Below are 19,642 nucleotides of genomic sequence, written 5' to 3'. Positions count from 1 at the left end.
TTCCCATCTTAGGTTCCTTCACAGGGCCGTGCAAATTAAATTGACAAAAGACAGATTAATAAGAGAATAGCATACACATTTGATTAACGTGCAGTGCATACACATGGCAGAACTCGGTGATGAGTAACTCAAAGGGGTGGCTGGAACTTGGGCTTGTATAAACCAAAGAACACTGATTTTTAGAGAAGTGACAAACAAGACAGAGGAAAAAAAATGTTAGTTTCTATGGCAACGAATTGTAGGAAGGTAAGTATATGAGGGACTAGTAGAAGATAAGTGTTAGTTGGTAAGGTTTGTAATGTAGAGACCACTGGTGCTCAGCGTCTCTGGGCTGATAAGGGTCTAGAATTATCTCTGGTGATTAACATCTATCTTTCCTGGTAGAGGGGGGAGGGGGACACCTTTACAAATTCATGTCCTGCTTTTAGGCAGTTAGGGGAAGGGTGGAGAGCTTTTTTTGTGTCTGCTTCTTCTCCATGGCCTTCAGTTCAAACTAATCCTTATGCCACAGTGGCATACTTTGGGGAGGTGTATCCTGCTACCCTTCAGTGTAAAGAAATATAAATAAACATTGAATTAAGAAGCAGCAATATAATAATAATCTGGGGGGCGGGGGGCAGTTAAAGCAAAGGAAAACTAAAATACTAGAAAATAATAATAGGGAGCTTTGCAAAGGGCATCAGTGTTTCAAGCTCTTGTATGAAAGGAGGATAAAGGTATTACATTTAAATTTAAAGTGAAGTGTGCATGTTAGAAAGGTAAGAACGACCACAAGAAGAAAAGTAATAGAACGTGTAACTTCAAAATTAGGTGGAGGATGGAGAGAGGAATAAACAAAATAGAAAAATAAAAGCCCACAGAACGTACTAAAAGAGAAAAAAAGGGGCTTCCCTGGTGGCGCAGCGGTTGAGAGTCCGCCTGCGGATGCAGGGGACGCGGGTTCGTACCCCGGTCCGGGAAGATCCCACATGCCGCGGAGCGGCTGGGCCCGTGAGCCATGGCCGCCGAGCCTGCGCGTCTGGAGCCTGTGCTCCTCAACAGGAGAGGCCACAACAGTGAGAGGCCCGCATACCGCAAAAAAAAATTTAAAAAGGGGAAAGAAAAGGTCAGCACAGAAAAGCATAACAATAGAAAACAGAAAAATGAAGGTAATAGCAATTACTGCCTCTATACCTATAAATCGTACACAGCAAATGGAATAAACTCAACTGTTTATAATATACAGACTCTCAGGTGGGTAAACGTGGAATCCTGTTGTATCGATGTGTTCTTTCTGAGAGACTTGCCTGAAACGTAGTGACACAGCAAGGTTGAAAGTAAAGGATGGAGGACACCAGGTAAAGATGCCAGAGTGAACACACACATCTCATTTTTGTTCCCTTCCAAAACGGACTATAATGCAGGGGTTTTTTTTCTGAAAAGACATAAACCCACAAAGGCAGGAAAAAACAGGAGAGAAGACAAGAGGGTTTTGTGAGCTGTGAAGCATATGATTGACTGGGACCTGACTTAGCAAGTCCCAGAAAGCTGACTCTCAAGCCAGAAGTAGGATGTGCAGAGAGCTGAGATGTTCATACCATGAAATGCTGAGAAGGCTCAGGAATTGGCGGCCCCAGGGATCTCAGGAACAGTGGGTCGTTGGAGGGGGGTGGTGAGGAAAATCACAAATGGGGGTTGAAAGCTAGTCAGGTGCTATTTGGATCACTCAGACCCAGCTCTTATCCACACCGCTGGGAGACCCTCATCCCCTTGCCCCCAAGCCCAGCAAAAGCCTGGAGCTTCATCTCTGGGGGGGGGTAAAGCGGAGCATCCCGAGGCTGGGGGCACCGGGCACAGTGGAGTGTAGGGGTAGCAGTCAGTAAGGTACTTAGACTCTCGAGAGATAAGAGGAGATGAAATAAAAAACAGGACGTTAATTAAGAAATACAAGAAAGAAATATTCAGAGATCAAAAGCAAACTCATAGAAATGAAAAATATGACCTTCTCAGTAGGTTTGGAAGATAAAGTTGAAATCATCCAGAAAAGAGAGCAAAAGACAAGGACACGGAAAATAGAGAAGTTAGAAGAACAGAGGGCCAATCTAGGAAGTCTTAGGCCTGAATAACAGGAATTGCAAGAAGAAGAGAGGAAGAAATCATAATTATAGTTTAAAAAATAATCCAGGGGGGCTTCCCTGGTGGCGCAGTGGTTGAGAGTCCGCCTGCCGCTGCAGGGGACACAGGTTTGTGCCCCGGTCCGGGAAGATCCCACATGCCGCGGAGCGGCTGGGCCCATGAGCCATGGCCACTGGGCCTGCGTGTCCGGAGCCTGTGCTCCCCAACGGGAGAGGCCACAACAGTGAGAGGGCCGCGTACCACAAAAAATAATAATAATTAAAAAAAAAATTTAAAAATAATCCAAAGGTATTTTCCAGAAGTGAAGAATGTGAGTTTCTATATTGAAAGGGCCCACCGATCTCCTAATGCAATAGGAAAAATTAAACCTATGCCAGGACTCACCAGTAGTGAGTACTAGTGACAAATAAAAGATTCTACACCTTCTAGAGAAAACATTGTCATATACGAGGGGTCAGGAATCTGAATTCTTCCGGCCTTACCAAAAGCAATAGTGGAAGCCGGAAGATTATTATTATTTTTTTAAATAAATTGATTGATTGATTGATTGGCTGTGTTGGGTCTTCGTTGCTGCACGCGGGCTTTCTCTAGTTGCGGCGAGCGGGGGCTACTCTTCGTTGCGGTGTGCGGACTTCTCATTGCGGTGGCTTCTCTTGTTGCGGAGCACGGGCTGTAGGCGCACAGGCTTCAGTAGTTGTGGCGCGCAGGCTCAGTGGTTGTGGCTCATGGGCTCTAGAGCGCAGGCTCAGTAGTTGTGGAGCATGGGTTTAGTTGCTCTGCAGCATGTGGGATCTTCCCGGACCAGGGCTTGAACCCGTGTCCCCTGCATTGGCAGGTGGATTCTCAACCACTGAGCCATCTGGGAAGCCCGAAGCTAGAAGGTTATTGAACAATGCCTTCAAAATTCTGGGGGAATAGGAAGCATAGAATATAGTCTCCTGTCTAACTTTCATTTAGCCTGAGGGTAAAGAGAAGTTGTGACACGCAGGGTCTCAGAAAATGGACTTCCCACACACTTTCTCAGAAAGCCGAAGTGTGGTGGGCCCACAGTGAGGCAGTGTCCGAGACAAGCAGTGGTAGGGGAGTAGGAAACAGGATCTCCAGCCCAGGACAGGGAGAGAGAGAATCCAGCAAATGGTGAAGGGGGATTTCAGGAAGACCGCCGTGCCTGGAGAGAGAAGGAAAACTCAGTGCAGATGGACACGGGTCTGGGAGAGACTGCTTCAAGAAGATGAAATACGAATTCACATCGGGGTGGTTCAGTAGCTTAAGAGACAAGAAGTGTGGCAGAGGATCTGGGGTGCAGTCAGGTACACAGAAAACTAAACAAGCCGAAATAAGGCAATTATCAACTCCCAAGAGAACAAATAAATGTGCAGGAAGGACCAGTAATCGTAGTGCATAACCCAGCTTTGCTCCGAATAGCACATGGAGTCAAAAGGTGGTGTAAAGACTAAATATCTACTGACAGAAATAAATGGAGGAAGGGGAAATGCAAATAGAGCTAATTCTCATTTCCCACGGTCGAGAGTCAGTAGTGAATGCTTCACAATTCTAAAAAGAAGCAGCAGTTGAAATAGGGAGCTAAGAATCAGAAAAATCAGAGAAAAGACACCATTAAAAAGATACAGAGATAAACCCACAACCTGGGAGTTGACATTTGCAGCAGATCTGAAAAAGAATTTAAATATACTCTACACCCACACACGTACCTGTAAGTATATAAGGAACTCCTACAAATAAAAAGATCGTAATACAAAAATCACCAAAAAATACGAATAGACACCTCATGGACGAGGGACCCTCAATGACCCAGTTAAAGACGTTTACGGGCTTCCCTGGTGGCGCAGTGGTTGAGAGTCCACCTGCCAATGCAGGGGACACGGGTTCATGCCCCGGTCCAGGAGGATCCCACATGCCGCGGAGCGGCTGGGCCCGTGAGCCATGGCTGCTGAGCCTGCGTGTCCGGAGCCTGTGCTCCGCAACAGGCGAGGCTACAACAGTGAGAGGCCCGTGTACAGCAAAAAAAAAAAAAAAAAAAAGTTTACATCCATGGTTTGACACTGAACCTATTCTGTTTCTTGCTTTTTACATTCATCATTATGTTTGGGGCTTATCCATCTTGATATACATGCAGTATTAGATGAAACCTAATGATGAATGTAAAAAGCAAGCAATTTAGCTGACTGAAGCAGCTGTACTATGTAGTGCATGTGAACACATACATATATAATAAAAGTGTAAAAGTATGGACAGGGGGACTTCCCTGGTGGCACAGTGGTTAAGAATCCACCTGCCAATGCAGGGGACACGGGATTGAGCCGTGGTCCTGGAAGATCCCACATGCCGTGGAGCAACTAAACCCACGTGCCACAACTACTGAGCCTGCACTCTAGAGCCTGTGAGCCACATCTTCTGAGCCCACGTGCCTAGAACCCGTGCTGTGCAACAAGAGAAGCCACCGCAATGAGAAACCCGCGCACCACAACGAAGAGTAGCCCCTGCTCACTGCAACTAGAGAAAGCCCACGCGCAGCAACGAAGACCCAATGCAGCCAAAAATAAAAATTAATTAATTAAAAATATATATACGGACAGGAAAAGTACATACTAACTTTAGAATAGTATTACCTCTTTCCATACTTTTGTTAATTTGTAAAAACTTTTCACATGAGTTTCAGGTAACATGGTACCGTGAAAAGGGAGGGCTGCTTGTGTGCCCTTCAGGGGAAATGAACATCTTTGAAATATTGTATTCTCCCGTCTAGGAACATGGCATAACTTTCTACTCATTCAGGTCTTATGTAATTCGCTCATTATTAATAAACTTTTACATGGTTTTCCATTCCATTTTTTCACTGGAAAATCGTCCGCTCATCCTGTATTAAATAAGTTTTCGTGGCTTGGGAGAAGGAGTTTTCTTTCTGTTAGAGCCTAGTGACATGGAGGTTTTGGTATGTGTTTGAAGGTGTGTTGGTTTGTTGGCGCACTGACTTCGGCTGTTTTCTCCAGTGGTCTCAGGAGGGAGAACATCTGGCTCTTTCTAGGCCTGTGGATTTGGCATGTGTGACTCTGTTCTCTCCACATGTCTCTTACTTTCCCCACAAATCCCCTTTTAGCCCAGGCACACAGTAGGTACTCAGCATCCTTTAGAAAGTAGGCAGTGTCAGAAATGAAACCACGTGCAGCAAGTTGGTCAGTGGGACGGCACAGCAGTCAACTACTTTATTAACGCCATCTCGTGAGTGTTTACCTGGCCGGGGGGTGATGGGCCACATCTTCCTCTACAGGGTACTCAGGATGGTTTTTCTTCCCTTCTGTCGCAGGAAGATGCTGAAACTCTGTGGCGAGGCGGAGGACAAGCTGGCCCAGGGGCTGATTCATTTCGAATTGCAAGTCGAGAGAGACGTGATCGAGCCCCTGTTCCTGCTGGCTGAGGTCAGAAGCAGGAGTGAGGCTGGGCCCGCGTGAGCGGGGAGGGCGGAGTGGTGGGCTCTGGGGTCCTTCTGCTCTGGGCTATTTCTACCCCTCACCCCACTCTGGGGCACAGTGTTTCACTGGGGATCGTTCCTACCCGACTGCCTGGGGTTCCCCAGCCTGCTAGCCCTTTGAGCTGCGGGCTCCCCCCTTCTCCCACCCACCCCCTCCTCTGCTGGCATCCCCGTGGGTGAAGCTGCAAAGCTGGCGGCATCACCGCGTCCCCCGCAGGGTCTCTGCCCCATCTCCACCCCTGGCCTCCACCCATCTCAAGTCTTCGGTGAAATGAGCAGTGGAATCTAAAATAGGACACAAATGAACATAACTACGAAACAGAAACAGACTCACAGACATAGAGAACAGACTTGTGGTTGCCAGGGGGGAGGGGAAGGGATGGATTGGGAAGTTTGGGATTAACAGATGCAAACTATTATGTATAGAATGGGTAAACAACAGGGTCCTACTGTACAGCACAGGGAACTATATTCAATATCCTGTGATAAACCATACTGGAAAAGAATATAAAAAAAGAATGTGTGTGTGTATATATATATATATATATATATATATATATATATATATATATATAAATATAACTGAATCACTTTGCTGTACAGCAGAAATTCACACAACACTGTAAATCAACTATACTTCAATTAAAAACTTAAAAAAAAAATGAACAGCAGCCCCTACTCACAAGGGCTGGGGACCCGTGTCCAAGACACTCTCTAAGGCCCCCTCACTGTTTCTGTTTACATAGGGCCCTTCTCTTTCTACTTTGAAGGACACTAAAGAAAACTGTTTTCTTAAGATGTAGCCTTAATGCCTATGTGACAGTTTTGCCAGCTTCAACCAAGTGAAATTTTATCAAGAAAGAAAATCACTGGGGGATGTTATTTGTCCTGAAGCCTGGACCTACTCGCAGTTCCCTTTAATGGATCGTACAAGCCTCCACGGTGCCGTAGGGATGGAGATGTTCCACGTCTGCACTGTGCGGTGGCCACTAACCACCTGTGACTACAGAGCTCTTGAAATGTGTCTAGTGCAACGAAGGAACTAAATTTTTAATTCTGTTTTTGTTCTCTTGAATTTATGTATTTTTTTTTTGGCCGCGCCCAGCGGCATGGGGGATCTTGGTTCCCCGACCGGGGATTGAACCTGCGCCCCCTGCAGTGGAAGCGTGGAGTCTTAACCACGGGACTGCTAGGGAAGTCCATGTTCCTTTGTATTTGAAATGGCATAGCCACAGGTGGCTCAAGGCTACCGTATCGGGCAGCCTTGCCCTGGACCGTGTCTGGTTTCCTTTCTAGACCACTCCCAGCACCTCCCCATCCCCTGGTGCAATTTCTGGGACAGATGAATGGGTAAGTAATTACCGAAGTGCTTAGAAGTATTCAAGGAGAACGTTCTAGATATGGTGCTTTGATATGGACCAGCCCTCGACTTCTCAGATGCCGTCCTGGTACAGCCTAGACCATTCCTGAGAGGCCCTCTTACTCTCTAGAAAGGTGCTCTGGGGTCCCAGCCAAAGCCGCCAGCGAACTCAAGGGGACAGGTCTGAGCTGCGTGCTGAGACTCGCTTTGCGTCTGGGCTCCGCGACGACCCCGGTGCCTGGGGACAATTGTCTGTCTTCCTACTGGAAGTCAGTGCCCTACTCATCGATGCTTGGAAGAGTGAATACAGAGCACCTTGTACAACACTGGACCATCCTCGCATTTTTTCCTTTTAAATTCTCACATCCTGCCCCACTTTTGCCGGGCCTGCAAGCGACATCCTGCACTGGAATATTCACTTAAGTGACCTTTAGAAATAAAAGAGCGTCCACACACAGCCACCGTGGGAGAACTTATCCCTCAGTGAAGCCGTGGCGATGTTTCTTCATTATTTACTTTAGAAAAAAAACCTCCCTTCTATAGGAATATATCCTAATTGCATTCCGCATAGCATCTCAGGCCTCCTGAGGCCAGGTCTCCTCCTCCAGCTGTCTGTGTCGAATTAGGTCTGTGTGTCAGATCTACCTGCCTTTCTTCCCATGTCTGGCCCTTACGCAAGCAGAGAGATGTTTTTGCCGGCTGGGTGAGAGCGGGAGTGAGGCGGGCAGAAGCGAGCCGGGCGACCCAGGGTCTCTGAGATGGTCTGGCTTGACTCGGGACCTGACAGATTCCAGTGAAGAAAGAGCAGAGTTTAGCTCAGGAAAGGGAACCAAGAATTTCCTCTGAAAATGAGGATGGGGAGACCTCGAGCAAACTTGTTGGGAAGATATCATTAATTCTGTAAGAATCTGTCTTTTCTCGCAGACATAGAAAACAAACTTATGGTTTACCAAAGGGGAAAGGGAAGGGAGGGATAAATTAGGAGTTGGGAATTAGCAGGTACACACTACCATATATAAAATAGATAACCAAGAAGGCCCCACTGTATAGCACAGGGAACTCTATTCCGTATCTTGTAATAACCTATAATGGAAAAGAACCTGAAAAAGAATAGATATATATGTATAACCGAATCAATTTGCTGTACACCTGAAACATTTTAAATCAACTATACTTCAATTTAAAAACATTAAAAAAAAAATCTGTCTTGGGCTTCAAATCAACTGTTTTTTTTTTCTCTCTCCTGTACCCACAGGTGGAAATCCCAAATATCCAGAAACAGAGGAAACATCTAGCAAAGCTGGTGCTGGACATGGACTCTTCACGAACGAGGTGTGCTGGGATTTCTTTGCTTTCATTTCTGCTGCTTTGAAGGAGCTGTGATCACGTTTGAGGGGTAGGGTTTTGTGTGTGAGCGTTTTCATTCATTGAGTGTTTCTTGCACCCACCGTGTGTCAGGCGCTGGAGGTCCCGGGACCACGCTCTCATGGAGGCTACAGCCTGGTCTGGGAGTTAGATCTAGGCAAGAGAACACCCACGTGAGGCTGTTTCAGAAGCCGTAAGTCCTATGAAGAAGGGAGCACAGGGTAATTTTGGCAGGAGATGTGGAGAAGCGGGCTGCAGCTTTAGATAGGGTGAAGGAGAGAAGGCTTCTTTGAGGCGATGACACTTGATCTCATAAGAAGGAGGCAACCGTGCAAAGATCTGGTGCAGAACTGCCCGTGACAGCAGGAAGAGCAGATGCAAAGGTCCTGCGATGGGAATGAGGTTGACGTATTCAGGACACAGAATGAAGACCAGCGTGGCAGGGGTGGAAGGGACAAAGTGGGGAGTGGTAGGGACAGAGATCAGAGAGGCAGGTAGCGTGATGTGTCGTCCTGTTTACCCTGAGAGGAGTATTTCTGATTCTGGGGACCTGGTCTCCTTTTCCTGCAGTCGATGGTGTGACTGTGTCTTCTGCAGCCATTCTGTAACCCTGAGACCATCATGGGAGAAGTGCAGTTCCAACAGTGCTGCCCTTCCCCTGCTCCCTCCTCCAGAATCTACCAGGAGATTCCCATCCAGCAGGGGCATGCCATGGCCCTGCAGTGGCTTTGACTGTGGCCGTCATCAGTCATGGTTGTGTGTAAATGCCTTTTTATTTCTTCCAGTGGCATGTGTGCGTACGTGTGCACATTGAAACAGTGCAGACTCGTGAATAATAATACGGAAGGAACGTTTTGGTTCCACCTTTGGTCCTTTGTAGGTCAAGTTTAAGAATCTCCGCATCTTATTTTAATTTTCTTGAGAAAAAGAAACAAAGACAAAACTGGAAATACTTTGGCTGGGAGCTATAGGATAACGAGTCCCAAACCAGGAGTGAATGATGAGGTCCAAGATGCAGGTTGCCTGTTCTCTAGACCTGCGACCTTGGTCAAGTCACTGAACCTTCCAGAATAGTAGTCTCCTCACCTGTGCACAGACAGTAGCAACATTTGCAGTATTTGTGGGCCGACCTGGGAGGTTGTTTGGAGTGTCAGATGAGATCCTGTTTGTCACAGCACTTCCCAAGAGCTTCCCAAAAGGAAGCTGCTACTATAACTAGTTGAGGCACCAGAATTCTGCATTTGGATCAACAGAACGTATAGCACAGTCCCCCAAGACCAGAAATAAATCAGGCTAGATTAGCAGAGAAACAGAGTTTCTTTCTTCTTCTTTTTTATTGCGGTATAGTTGATTTACAGTGTTTTGGGTGTACAGCAAAGTAATTCAATTATACATTTCTATCTATCTATCATCTACTTTTTTCAGATTCTTTTCCATTATAGTTTATTACAAGATACTGAACATAGTTCCCTGTGCTCTACAGTAGGTCCATGTTGTTTATCCACCGTATATATCGTAGTGTGTATCTGTCAGCGTTTCTTTAATTCACCTAGTGTTTCCCAGTCCACCTGAATGATCTTTGACATCTGTGCCAACACACCTTGTGAAATGTCAATACATTTTTTCAAAATGAGTCTATTTAAAAGAGGAATCTTAACAGCACTACCATAAAGTGAAAGGCAGTGCCCTTAGCTACAAGTATCAGGTAAATGTGCAAGTGGACAGGATGAAAGTAGTGCCCGTGCTGTTAAGTTTTAGGTCCTGTTGCCTGTGGAAGGCTGTGATCCTGAAGTCTCCAGTTGCTGAAAAGGGAAGAGGAGGAAGAATTAGAAAGTGATTGAAGTTACTCTGACCCAGATCTGAGGCCCTCCCCCTAGGGCCCTTGGAGGAACAGGGAGAAGGTTGCGTCAGGCATAGTGGTGTGGTACGATTTCCTACAGTGTCCGTGCGCCACGTAAAATGCGTCCTGTAGCCCCAGTGTTCAAGTCCCACATCCCGGCGTCACGTAAGATGATAGCGGGTATGCTGCTTGTTCCACCATCCGGGGGACGGTGGACACCGGGCTCCTGGGTTTGCAGAGTCACTTCCTTCTGTGAGGACCTGGGTTTTAGCTCTGAGATCTCTTCTCTGCTTCTCTAAGGAACACCTTCATTCCCAGCCCAGAGCTTCTGCTCAGAGGGCTGGATGTTAGCATCAAAGCTTGTCATTGCCTTGTCCACTCACATATTTTCATTCAGCCCCCCTTAGGAGAGAGAGTTTCTCCCTGGTGACAGCCGCGGTCAACCTAGTTTTGTCTTATGTTTTTAATGGTGACACCAAGTGGTGCGTAGATTCTGAAACCACAGAGGAGTGTCATCAGGGACCTCTCTTCCATGATTTAACAAACTTCATGTCTTCAGCTCATCCTCTCTTGTGTATTGGGATTTGGTAAGGAAATAATCTACTACCCCCTCCAAGTTTTTATGCTTCTAACCTTTAACTTAGACCCTTGACAACTTTGGTTGTTTCTGAAGCCAACTCACCCCAACTTCTTGCCTTTTCCTCTAACCCTTCCCCTGAGCCACTGTTTCCCAAGATGGAGCAGTGAGCGTAAGACCAGATACTGTGCTACTGAAATGCAAACGTCACCAGCTACTCTTGGAGAAGCAGTTGGGTTCTCACTGCCCCCACCTCTGCCCCACCCCACTTCCCCATTTGGTCAGTCTGCATACATTAGGGTCTATTCCTTGTAGCATACTCCTTCTGAGCCGGGACCTCAAAAAGTGGAGGATGCCAAAGGCAGGGGAGTGGAGAAGACTGGGCTGAAGATGATGAAACAATAAGATGAAACAATAAATGTCCCACTAAAGCAACTTCCCTGTTTCGTTCCAAAACTTCTTCCGGACTCCTTGTCACCCTGAACTGACCTTGAGTTTGCCTTCTATACCCTTCTCCTGGTCTCTGAAACATCTTACCCTTATCTCTGGCCTTTTTCTTTCCATTAGCCTTTCCTTAAAGCTTGTATTCTGTCTTCACCATCCCCAAATCGTAGACTGATGGCATCTTTCCCAGAGAATGATGGGGTCGCCTCAGCTACCTTAGTGGGAAGAAATGAACTTTCTTCTCTTCAAACTTCAAAGCTCAAACTCTCCTTGGACAAGAAGCCTTATTTCTTGTCTTAACAGAGCAGAACGATTGTTGAGTTTACTTCTAAGAGCCTCTGAATGAGAAGATCATCCTTCCTCGAAATTCATGATTTTTAAAAATGTTTTAATTTTATTGGAGTATACTTGATTTCCAATGTTGTGTTAGTTTCAGGTGTACACAAAGTGATTCAGTTATACATACACATATATTCATTGTTTTTTAGATTCTTTTTTCAGGTAGGTTATCACAGAATATTGAGTAGAGTTCCCTGTGCTATACAGTAGGCCCTTGTTGGTTATATATCTTATATATAGTCCTGTGTGTATGTTCATCCCAAGCTCCTGATTTATCCCTCCCCACCATGTTTCCCCTTTGATAACCATAAATTTGTTTTTGATACCTGTAAGTCTGTTTCCTTTTTGTAAATAAGTTCATTTGTATCTTTTTTAAAAATCAGATTCCACATATGAGTGATATCACATGATATTTGTCTTTCTCTGTCTGACTTACTTCCCTTAGTAGGATAATCTCTAGGTCCAACCATGTTGCTGCAAATGGCATTATTTCATTCTTTTTTAGGGCTGAGTAATATTCCATTGTATATATGTACCACATCTCCTTTATCCATTCCTCTGTCGATGGACATTTAGGTTGCTTCCATGTCTTGGCTATTGTAAATCGTGCTGCAATGAACACTGGGGTGCATGTGTCCTTTCAGATTATGGTTTTCTCTGGGTATATGCCCAGAAGTGGGATCGCTGGATCATATGGTAGCTCTATTTTCAGTTTTTTAAGGAACCTCCATACCGGTTATACCAATTTACATTCCCACCAATAGCGTGCAAGGGTTCCCTCGTCTCCACTCCCTCTCCAGCGTTTATTGTTTTTCGAAATTCATGATTAGTGGCACTTTTCCCAATTAGTTGCTACCTGTACAAATGTTTCCAAGTTTCCCTTGATATTTTGCTATTCAGTCTCCACAAAGGGACCATTTTGGGGGCATTTTATCACTATTGTATAATATCAAAGTAGATTACTTATCCATTACAAGTAAAATTCCTTATAAATGGAGGGGAAAGGTGTATGTTTTTAAACTACCAGGACAGAATTGGGAGTGGGAGGGAATAAAGGGGAATAGGGAAGAAAAGAAAGAGATAACTTTGAAGAATGTCTTCATTTTAATATACATATATTAAGTGTAATTTGGATTTAAAAAAAAAAACAAATCTAATCCAGATATATAAAACCCTAAAAATCAGCTTAGTGTTGTGGCCACTTTATTTTTTACACTTATATATTGGTTGGTTTTTTTTCCTTCAGATAGCATGAATGGGATGGTGTTTGTAGCTCCATGATCTACCATAATCGACCATGGAAGTGTGTTCATTATCTGAGATCTAAATTACAGCCATGACATTTCATCTTTTATTTGACTAAGCCTGGGAGGTATTAGTTAAATATTTCCGTAGGGCAAACCATTATAAGAAAGAACTGCCCAGGAATTTTTACTAATCCTTATCTGTTAGTTTAGATTTTTTTTTTTTTTTAACATTTTGGAATAGAATATATCCTTTCTAATTTGGATGAGGAATCTTTCTCAGGACACACGTGTCCATCTCTGGAGCTTCAAGCCAGCTTGATGTCCTAAAGCCTTTTTAAGTAATTTTCACATGGGTGCGCTTTTTAAGTGACAGAGGATCCTTCATTTTGCTACTTTTTGCTAATAGCAAAGAGAACTAATGTCCCCTTTTTGGGTATTATAATGCCCCACTCTCTAATTTTTTCCTGCACGTAACACAAGAGGAAAGAAGAATTGTACAGAGAAGACACTTAGTGATTCAATTCTTGATTCTCAAAATGAGGGTAAAATTGGACTTTTTGCGTCTACATTGGAGGGACAGTCCGAGAGCCAGATGGAGCCCGCAGGCCTCTTTGGTTTGGTCCGTACGCGGTTGGCCTGCACGGTTCCAGAGGATGCTCTTTAATCCGTTGTCACGTTTCATCTGATGAGTTCGCTTGACAGTTCGCAGCTTGTCAGTTTGAAACATCCAGCAACCTGTGGGCCACACTCCTCCTGCCTGGGCCCCATCAGCCCTGATCACCCTCCAGTGAACCCCCGCCAGGTCCCCGTCCCCTCCCTGTTCCTCCTGACTTCCCAAGACCGCAGCCAGGCGTGGGCAGCCTTTGTCATCCTGATTACGCGATTGTTTTTCTTAGAGCTGAGAGACAGCTTTGTATCTCCTGTCCCTGTCACAAGTAGGAAATAAAGGATTGGGTGGGTGAGGCTTTAAGATAATGACCCATTTGACTTATTTTTCCTACTTGCTGGGCCCTGTAAGCTGTTGAGCTTACAGCCTCAGGGGGAGAGGCCGCTGCTGTTCCCTGCTATAGCTACTAGCATCTTAGCATAATTAGAACCTTCTTTCAGGGCCTGCTTTTGGTAATTCCTTGATAATGACTTAGCAACCAGAAATATTTGTGCTTCCCCATTAAAGTTTCCCAAGGGGCTCCCTCAGAGGGCCAGTATTCTCTGCAGAGAGATAAATGTTTAAGAAAATATAAATGAGGTGTTGCAGTGTTGATCAGAGGTTGCTTAGTGCTTACCAGTGGAGACTTTTGCTTCCACATTTGTTTTAATCTTACCCACTTGTCCTCTCACTTAGCACCCGTGATTGGCTTCAGCCAAGTAGGTGAATGTTTCGAAACTCACAGCCCTCAGGATAGGCAGGAAGCTAATAGGAATGGCATGGATCGTGCTTCAGGGGAAGCAGTGGTGAGGTCGTTTGGCCTGAGTGTTCAGAAGACAGTAGGGAGGATGATGGCAAATTGGGGAATCCTTGCTCTGTCTGAAGTGGCCGCTGTCCTCAGCCTCCTTCAGTCCTGCCGCTTGGACATCAGAGCCCCCTTTGTCCTGGTCTGGTACTGGGTACCGTTTCGTTATCTCTCCTTTGGAATGAGGCTGTGTCGTTCCCTGGGTGATACTCATGACCAGCTATTTCTCTGCTTCCCACAGTGTCCCCAGGGCTTTCTCTACCTGTCTCACACCTCTCCTCTTTGTCTCCTCTTTCCCATCAGGTGGCAGCAGACTTCCAAGTCTTCGGGTTTGTCCAGCAGCTTACAGCCTGCAGGTGCCAAAGCGGATGCCCTCAGGGAGGAGATGGAGGAGTCTGCCAACAGAGTGGAGATTTGCAGGGTACCCAGCTCTTTGCTCCCCTCCACTGAGAAAGATGGGGAAGCCCTAAGGGAGTCCCTTTCTGTTGGCTGGAGGTCTGTGAAAGCCCTAACAGTGAGCCTCTGGTTGAATCAGCGTCCCCAGGCTTGCCTGCTGACACCTCCAAAGAGTCCTGCATGAGCCCTAAGAGTTGGGGCTTTCATGGTGACCTGGATGCGGGGGGACAGCAGTGCGTGATCACTGATATTCCTGCGTGGTAGGCCAGGAGGAAGTGGCCTCGGTTTCTCCACGAAGATTTTGTAAGTCATCTGAGCCCCAAATCATAGATTCTAGGCCACCCAGAACAGTTGAGAGTTTAGACAATAGATGAGCCTTGACTCCCTGTTGATATTACATTATTTTCTCGTTTACCTTTTACTGTTTCCTGAGTCACTTTATCAGTCCTTTGCTTCGCGGGAGACATACATGTATCTATGAAGTTGAAATGCTAGCCAAGGAGACACTTGCAGCAAAGAAAACCTTCCACTTGTCAGGAGAGGAGGACCTCGTTCTACAAAGTGTGCCTCTGCCCTCGGGAGTGATAGGTGCCCCTCATCACCCATCACCCATGTTCAAATGTTTCTCATCTACTTTCCCCACAAACGTTTTATGGGGCTTTGTCAGCAATACCCGTTCTTGATGCTCTGTGTATATGTACATCTGTATACATGCAGATATGCCAGTTTTGGTTTGGATCTAAGGAACAAAAATACCACATTTCTAGAATTATGCTGGTATCTGTTGTCTTCCTAACATACAGTTTTACAGGAGAGTGGCCACTTAGCATGCATACATCTTTGTTCTTTGTGGCTTTATCGAGTCTTACCTTGTCCATCAGCTTCTGCTGTTATGACCACCCTGTACAGGTGATTCAGACCTTGCATTCAGGTGACATTCACAGTCAGATAGAATTTCTCTCTGGAGTTAGAAACATCAAAAATATCTCGAAAGGATTTGTTATCTCTCAGCCTCCAGTTCTATGGAGCCAAGCAAAGTTAGACCAATACTTCAGACCCAAGACTCATTGTGGGTAAAGCTGGTTTCTCATTTGAATTCCTGTGTCTATGGCAAAGATCTAGCTGGTGCTATTCGTGAAGAAGCACTCTTCTCTCGTGTTGATTGCCCTTTTCCTCTGTGTCTTCTCTACCCATTTACCATGGGTTCATGTCCTTCAGTTAAATCTTGTTTCTTACAAAATTCCTTCTTCACTAGACACAGCAGGGTGATGTTAAGAGGGGCTGCTGGCGAGTTCTCTGGTAGCCTAGTGGTTAAGATTTCCGGCTTTCACTGCTGTGGCCTGGGTTCAATCCCTGGTTGGGGAACTGGGATCCCACAAGCCTCACGGAGTGGCCAGGAATGAAAAAAAAAAAAAAAAAAGTGGTGAGGGGAGCTGCTGAATGCAAATGTCCAAACGCATTAGAGTAAAAGTTTAATAGCTTCGCTCAGTCTTGGGCAGCTTCTTACATAGGCTGTTTTTACCAAAAAATAGATTAAAATTCCTTTTCAGAGATTACAAAAGTATTGCATGTTCACCAAAACCAGTGGAAACAATTTGAAAATATATTAAGAAAACACCAATAATTCTTTCCCTTCCTACCCAGCAACCAACCAGCCAACCAACCCACCCCTCTGTTTGCAAAGGAGGTGACCAGTTTGCCTTTCTCAACAATATTTATTAAGATTTGTTGTGAACAATGTGCCCTGTGATGTGCCAAGTGGCCGTAAAAGTTATACGGATAAGGAAGTAAGTGTTAGGACCTGTTACCTAGCCTCCCACCCTTTTTTCTTTTTTATAATCATACAAATATGCCCTCATATATAGCATTTTTCTAGGTACTTGTTTTGTGTTTGTGTGTATGTGTGTGTTTATGAAACAATCATGTTGTTTCTATTGGTCTATCACTTTTCTCAATTAATAGTACATCCTGGACGTTTCTCCAGGTTAGTAGCTGTACATCTAACTTAGTCTTAATATTGTGCACAGTATTCCTTAGTAAGGAGGTATCTACCGTGATATATTTAGCTGTTTTTCCTAGTGGTAGATACTCAAACTAATGTGTTTTGTTTCTTTGTATTTTGGCATCAACAAAAATGATATAATCAACATCGTTTTATGTATATTCTTATACACTGGTAACTTTTTTGCCCTATAGGATAGATCCCCAAAAGTGATATTTTTAGGTAGAAGACTATGTATACTAGTTAAGTTTTAATAGGTATTGACAGTTTACTTCTCTCTCTTTTTTTTTTTAATTTATTTTATTTGTTTATTTTTGGCTGCGTTGGGTCTTCGTTGCTGCGCGCAGGCTTTCTCTAGTTGCGGCGAGCGGGGGCTACTCTTTGTTGCAGTGTGCGGGCTTCTCATTGCTGTGGCTTCTCTTGTTGCGGAGCACGGGCTCTGGGCATGAAGGCTTAAGTAGCTGTGGCTTGTGGGCTCTAGAGCACAGGCTGAGTAGTCGTGGCGCATGGGCTTAGTTGCTCCGTGGCATGTGGGATCTTCCCGGACCAAGGCTTGAACCCGTGTCCGCTGCATCGGCAGGCGGATTCTTAACCACTGCGCCACCAGGAAAGCTCCAGTTTACCTCTCTTAAAAGGAAACTGGGGCTTCCCTGGTGGCGCAGTGGTTGAGAGTCCGCCTGCCGATGCAGGGGACACGGGTTCGTGCCCCGGTCCGGGAAGATCCCACATGCCGCGGAGCGGCTGGGCCCGTGAGCCATGGCCACTGAGCCTGTGCGTCCGGAGCCTGTGCTCCGCAACGGGAGAGGCCACAACAGTGAGAGGCCCGCGTACATCAAAAAAAAAAAAAAAAAAAAAAAAAGGAAACTGCAATTTATACTCCCACCACTAATAAACAGAATTGGACATTTCACTTTATCTTTCTCTGTAATGTATGTTTTTCCTGTTTTCAGTTTTTGCCCGTTCAGTGAGGGAAAAAAAGCTATCCCTATGTTATTGTAATTTTAATTTCCCAGGATGTTAGTGGTCCTAAGTATATCTTTGTGTTTTTATTGGGCATTCTTCCTATATTTCTAGACCTTCTTAGTTTGTCAAATTGTCTATTTGTATTGGCAGTCGGACCAGTATTTCTATTGTTTTTAATAGCAATTTGTGTAAGTTCTCTGTATAATTAGAGATATTAAACTTCCTTCTATCTGCTGTGCTGCAGATACTTTTTCCAGTCTGCCGTTGTCTTTTGATTTTTGTTTATAGTGATGTCTGCCATTAAGCACTTGATCATATACCTGTATTTCCTTTGTATGGGAGAAGACCCCAGGTGGTCCATCAGGCACCTTCCACCTCAAGGTTAAGAAATTTTTCTTCTTTAATTTTGTTTTAATGTCTTTAATGCATCTTATACACCTATTTTGTGCGTGTTAATATACCTGAAATTTATGTTTGTATGTGGCGTGCAGGAGAGATTTGGGTGTTTTCCCCCCATATGAAGAGGTAATTCATTCATTAGATAAGCCACCTCCCCCTGAAGTGAAATCCCATCATCTGACTCCTCAGCTTTATTTCTGGGCTCTGTATTCCATTCATCTGCTTGTCTGTTCCTGGGATAATACTGTGCAATGTCTCTTTTAATGACTTCATAGCAATTATAATATTCAATACCTCCCACCCTCTTTCATAGCTATCTTGTCTGGTCTGTGGCCTCTGTTTCATCATATGAACTATAGGATGATCACATCCAGTGGATAAAACCACGCCTCGTGCTCTCAGCAGCTTTGTTTGTGTGCGGAGCCGATCCCCTTCAGAGCAGGCACTGATGTTTTCTCTGAAGTTCTCTTCTGACTCCTCTTTTATTTCTACTTCATTGGCTGCCAGCTGTTCTAAGCATCCCCTGTGGTCCTCCTCCCTTCCCTTTCTGGGTTGCCCTAATTGGGTCACTTCCCCTTCTAGCTTCATGGCTTTGTATTCTCTCAGCTGGATCTCTACACTGTGGCAGCCCAGCAAAAGGAAAGTTTGTGGCTGGAGGTGAGCAAGGTGGCAGCCTGGTTTCCCTGTGTTTAGGCACAGCGAGGCCCAAGCAGAGCTCCCCAGACCTTTAGACCCAGAGAGCTTTGTTTTTTGGGTTTTTTTTAATTTTTATTGGAGTGTAGTTGCTTTACAGTGTTGTGTTAGTTTCTACTGTACAGCAAAGCAAATCAGCTATACGTACACATAGATACATATAGCTCTTTTGGATTTCCTTCCCATTTAGGTCACTGCAGAGTATTGAGTAGAGTTGCCTGTGCTGTACAGTAGGTTTTCATTCATTTTCTATTTTATACATAGTATCAATAGTGTATATATGTCAATCCCCATCTCCCAGTTCATCCCACTCTCCCCTCCCCCTTGGTATCAGAACTCTTGTTCTCTACATCGGTGTCTCTATTTCTGCTTTGCAAGTAAGATCATCTGTATCATTTTTTTAGATTCCACATATATGTGTTAATATACAATATTTGTCTTTAGACCCAGAGAACTTTAGATCCAGGAAAACCAAGTCAAGGTGGGTTCCATAAGACGGAACCTGCTGGTACCTGGGGCAGGTGGGCAGGTGCAGCGTTTCTTTTTTATTCCTTCTTAGAATTTCCATGTCTCTACTTACATGATCCTTCTGTTCTTGTGTGCTGCCTACTTTTTCCGTGAAAGCCCTTAGCATGTTAATCATATTTTTAAAAGTTCCTAGCCTGATAACTCCGACATTCTTGACACATCTGACTCTGGTTCTCATGCTTGTTCGGTTTCTCCAGACTGTGTTTTTGCCTTTTAGTATGCCTTGCAAGTTTTATCGAAAGGTGGACACAATGTGTACTGGGTAAAGGGAACTGAGGTAAGTAGGCCTTTAGTGATGTAGTAGTCAGGTGTGGGAGCCGGGGAAGCATTCTGTAGTCCTGTGATTAGGATGAACAGGGAGATGGGGTTGAACCGGGTTCCATCCCTGGTTGAGGAACTAAGATCCCACAAGCCCCACGGCGCGACCAAAAAA

The 19,642-nt window shown here is 45.0% G+C and overlaps 1 protein-coding gene across 3 annotated transcripts in view; it reads left to right on the top strand.

Annotated features, from left to right (window-relative positions):
* Nucleotides 1–19,642, top strand: part of ARHGAP44 (Rho GTPase activating protein 44) — a 155,112-nt gene that overhangs the window by 95,346 nt on the left and 40,124 nt on the right. For 2 of the 3 annotated variants that reach the window (XM_079903866.1, XM_079903865.1), the window contains exons 5-7: nucleotides 5,441–5,552; nucleotides 8,221–8,297; nucleotides 14,532–14,649. In XM_079903866.1, the coding sequence (XP_079759992.1) occupies nucleotides 5,441–5,552; nucleotides 8,221–8,297; nucleotides 14,532–14,649 (307 nt within the window). The remainder of the gene's footprint in view (nucleotides 1–5,440; nucleotides 5,553–8,220; nucleotides 8,298–14,531; nucleotides 14,650–19,642) is intronic. The other variant, XM_079903867.1, reaches the window with a different exon arrangement.

The sequence above is a fragment of the Stenella coeruleoalba genome (genome assembly GCF_951394435.1).
Source record: "Stenella coeruleoalba genome assembly, chromosome: 19".
Taxonomy (NCBI): Eukaryota; Metazoa; Chordata; class Mammalia; order Artiodactyla; family Delphinidae; genus Stenella; species Stenella coeruleoalba.
Note: the sequence above shows the minus strand (reverse complement) of the source record. Positions and strands in the feature narration are given on the sequence as shown.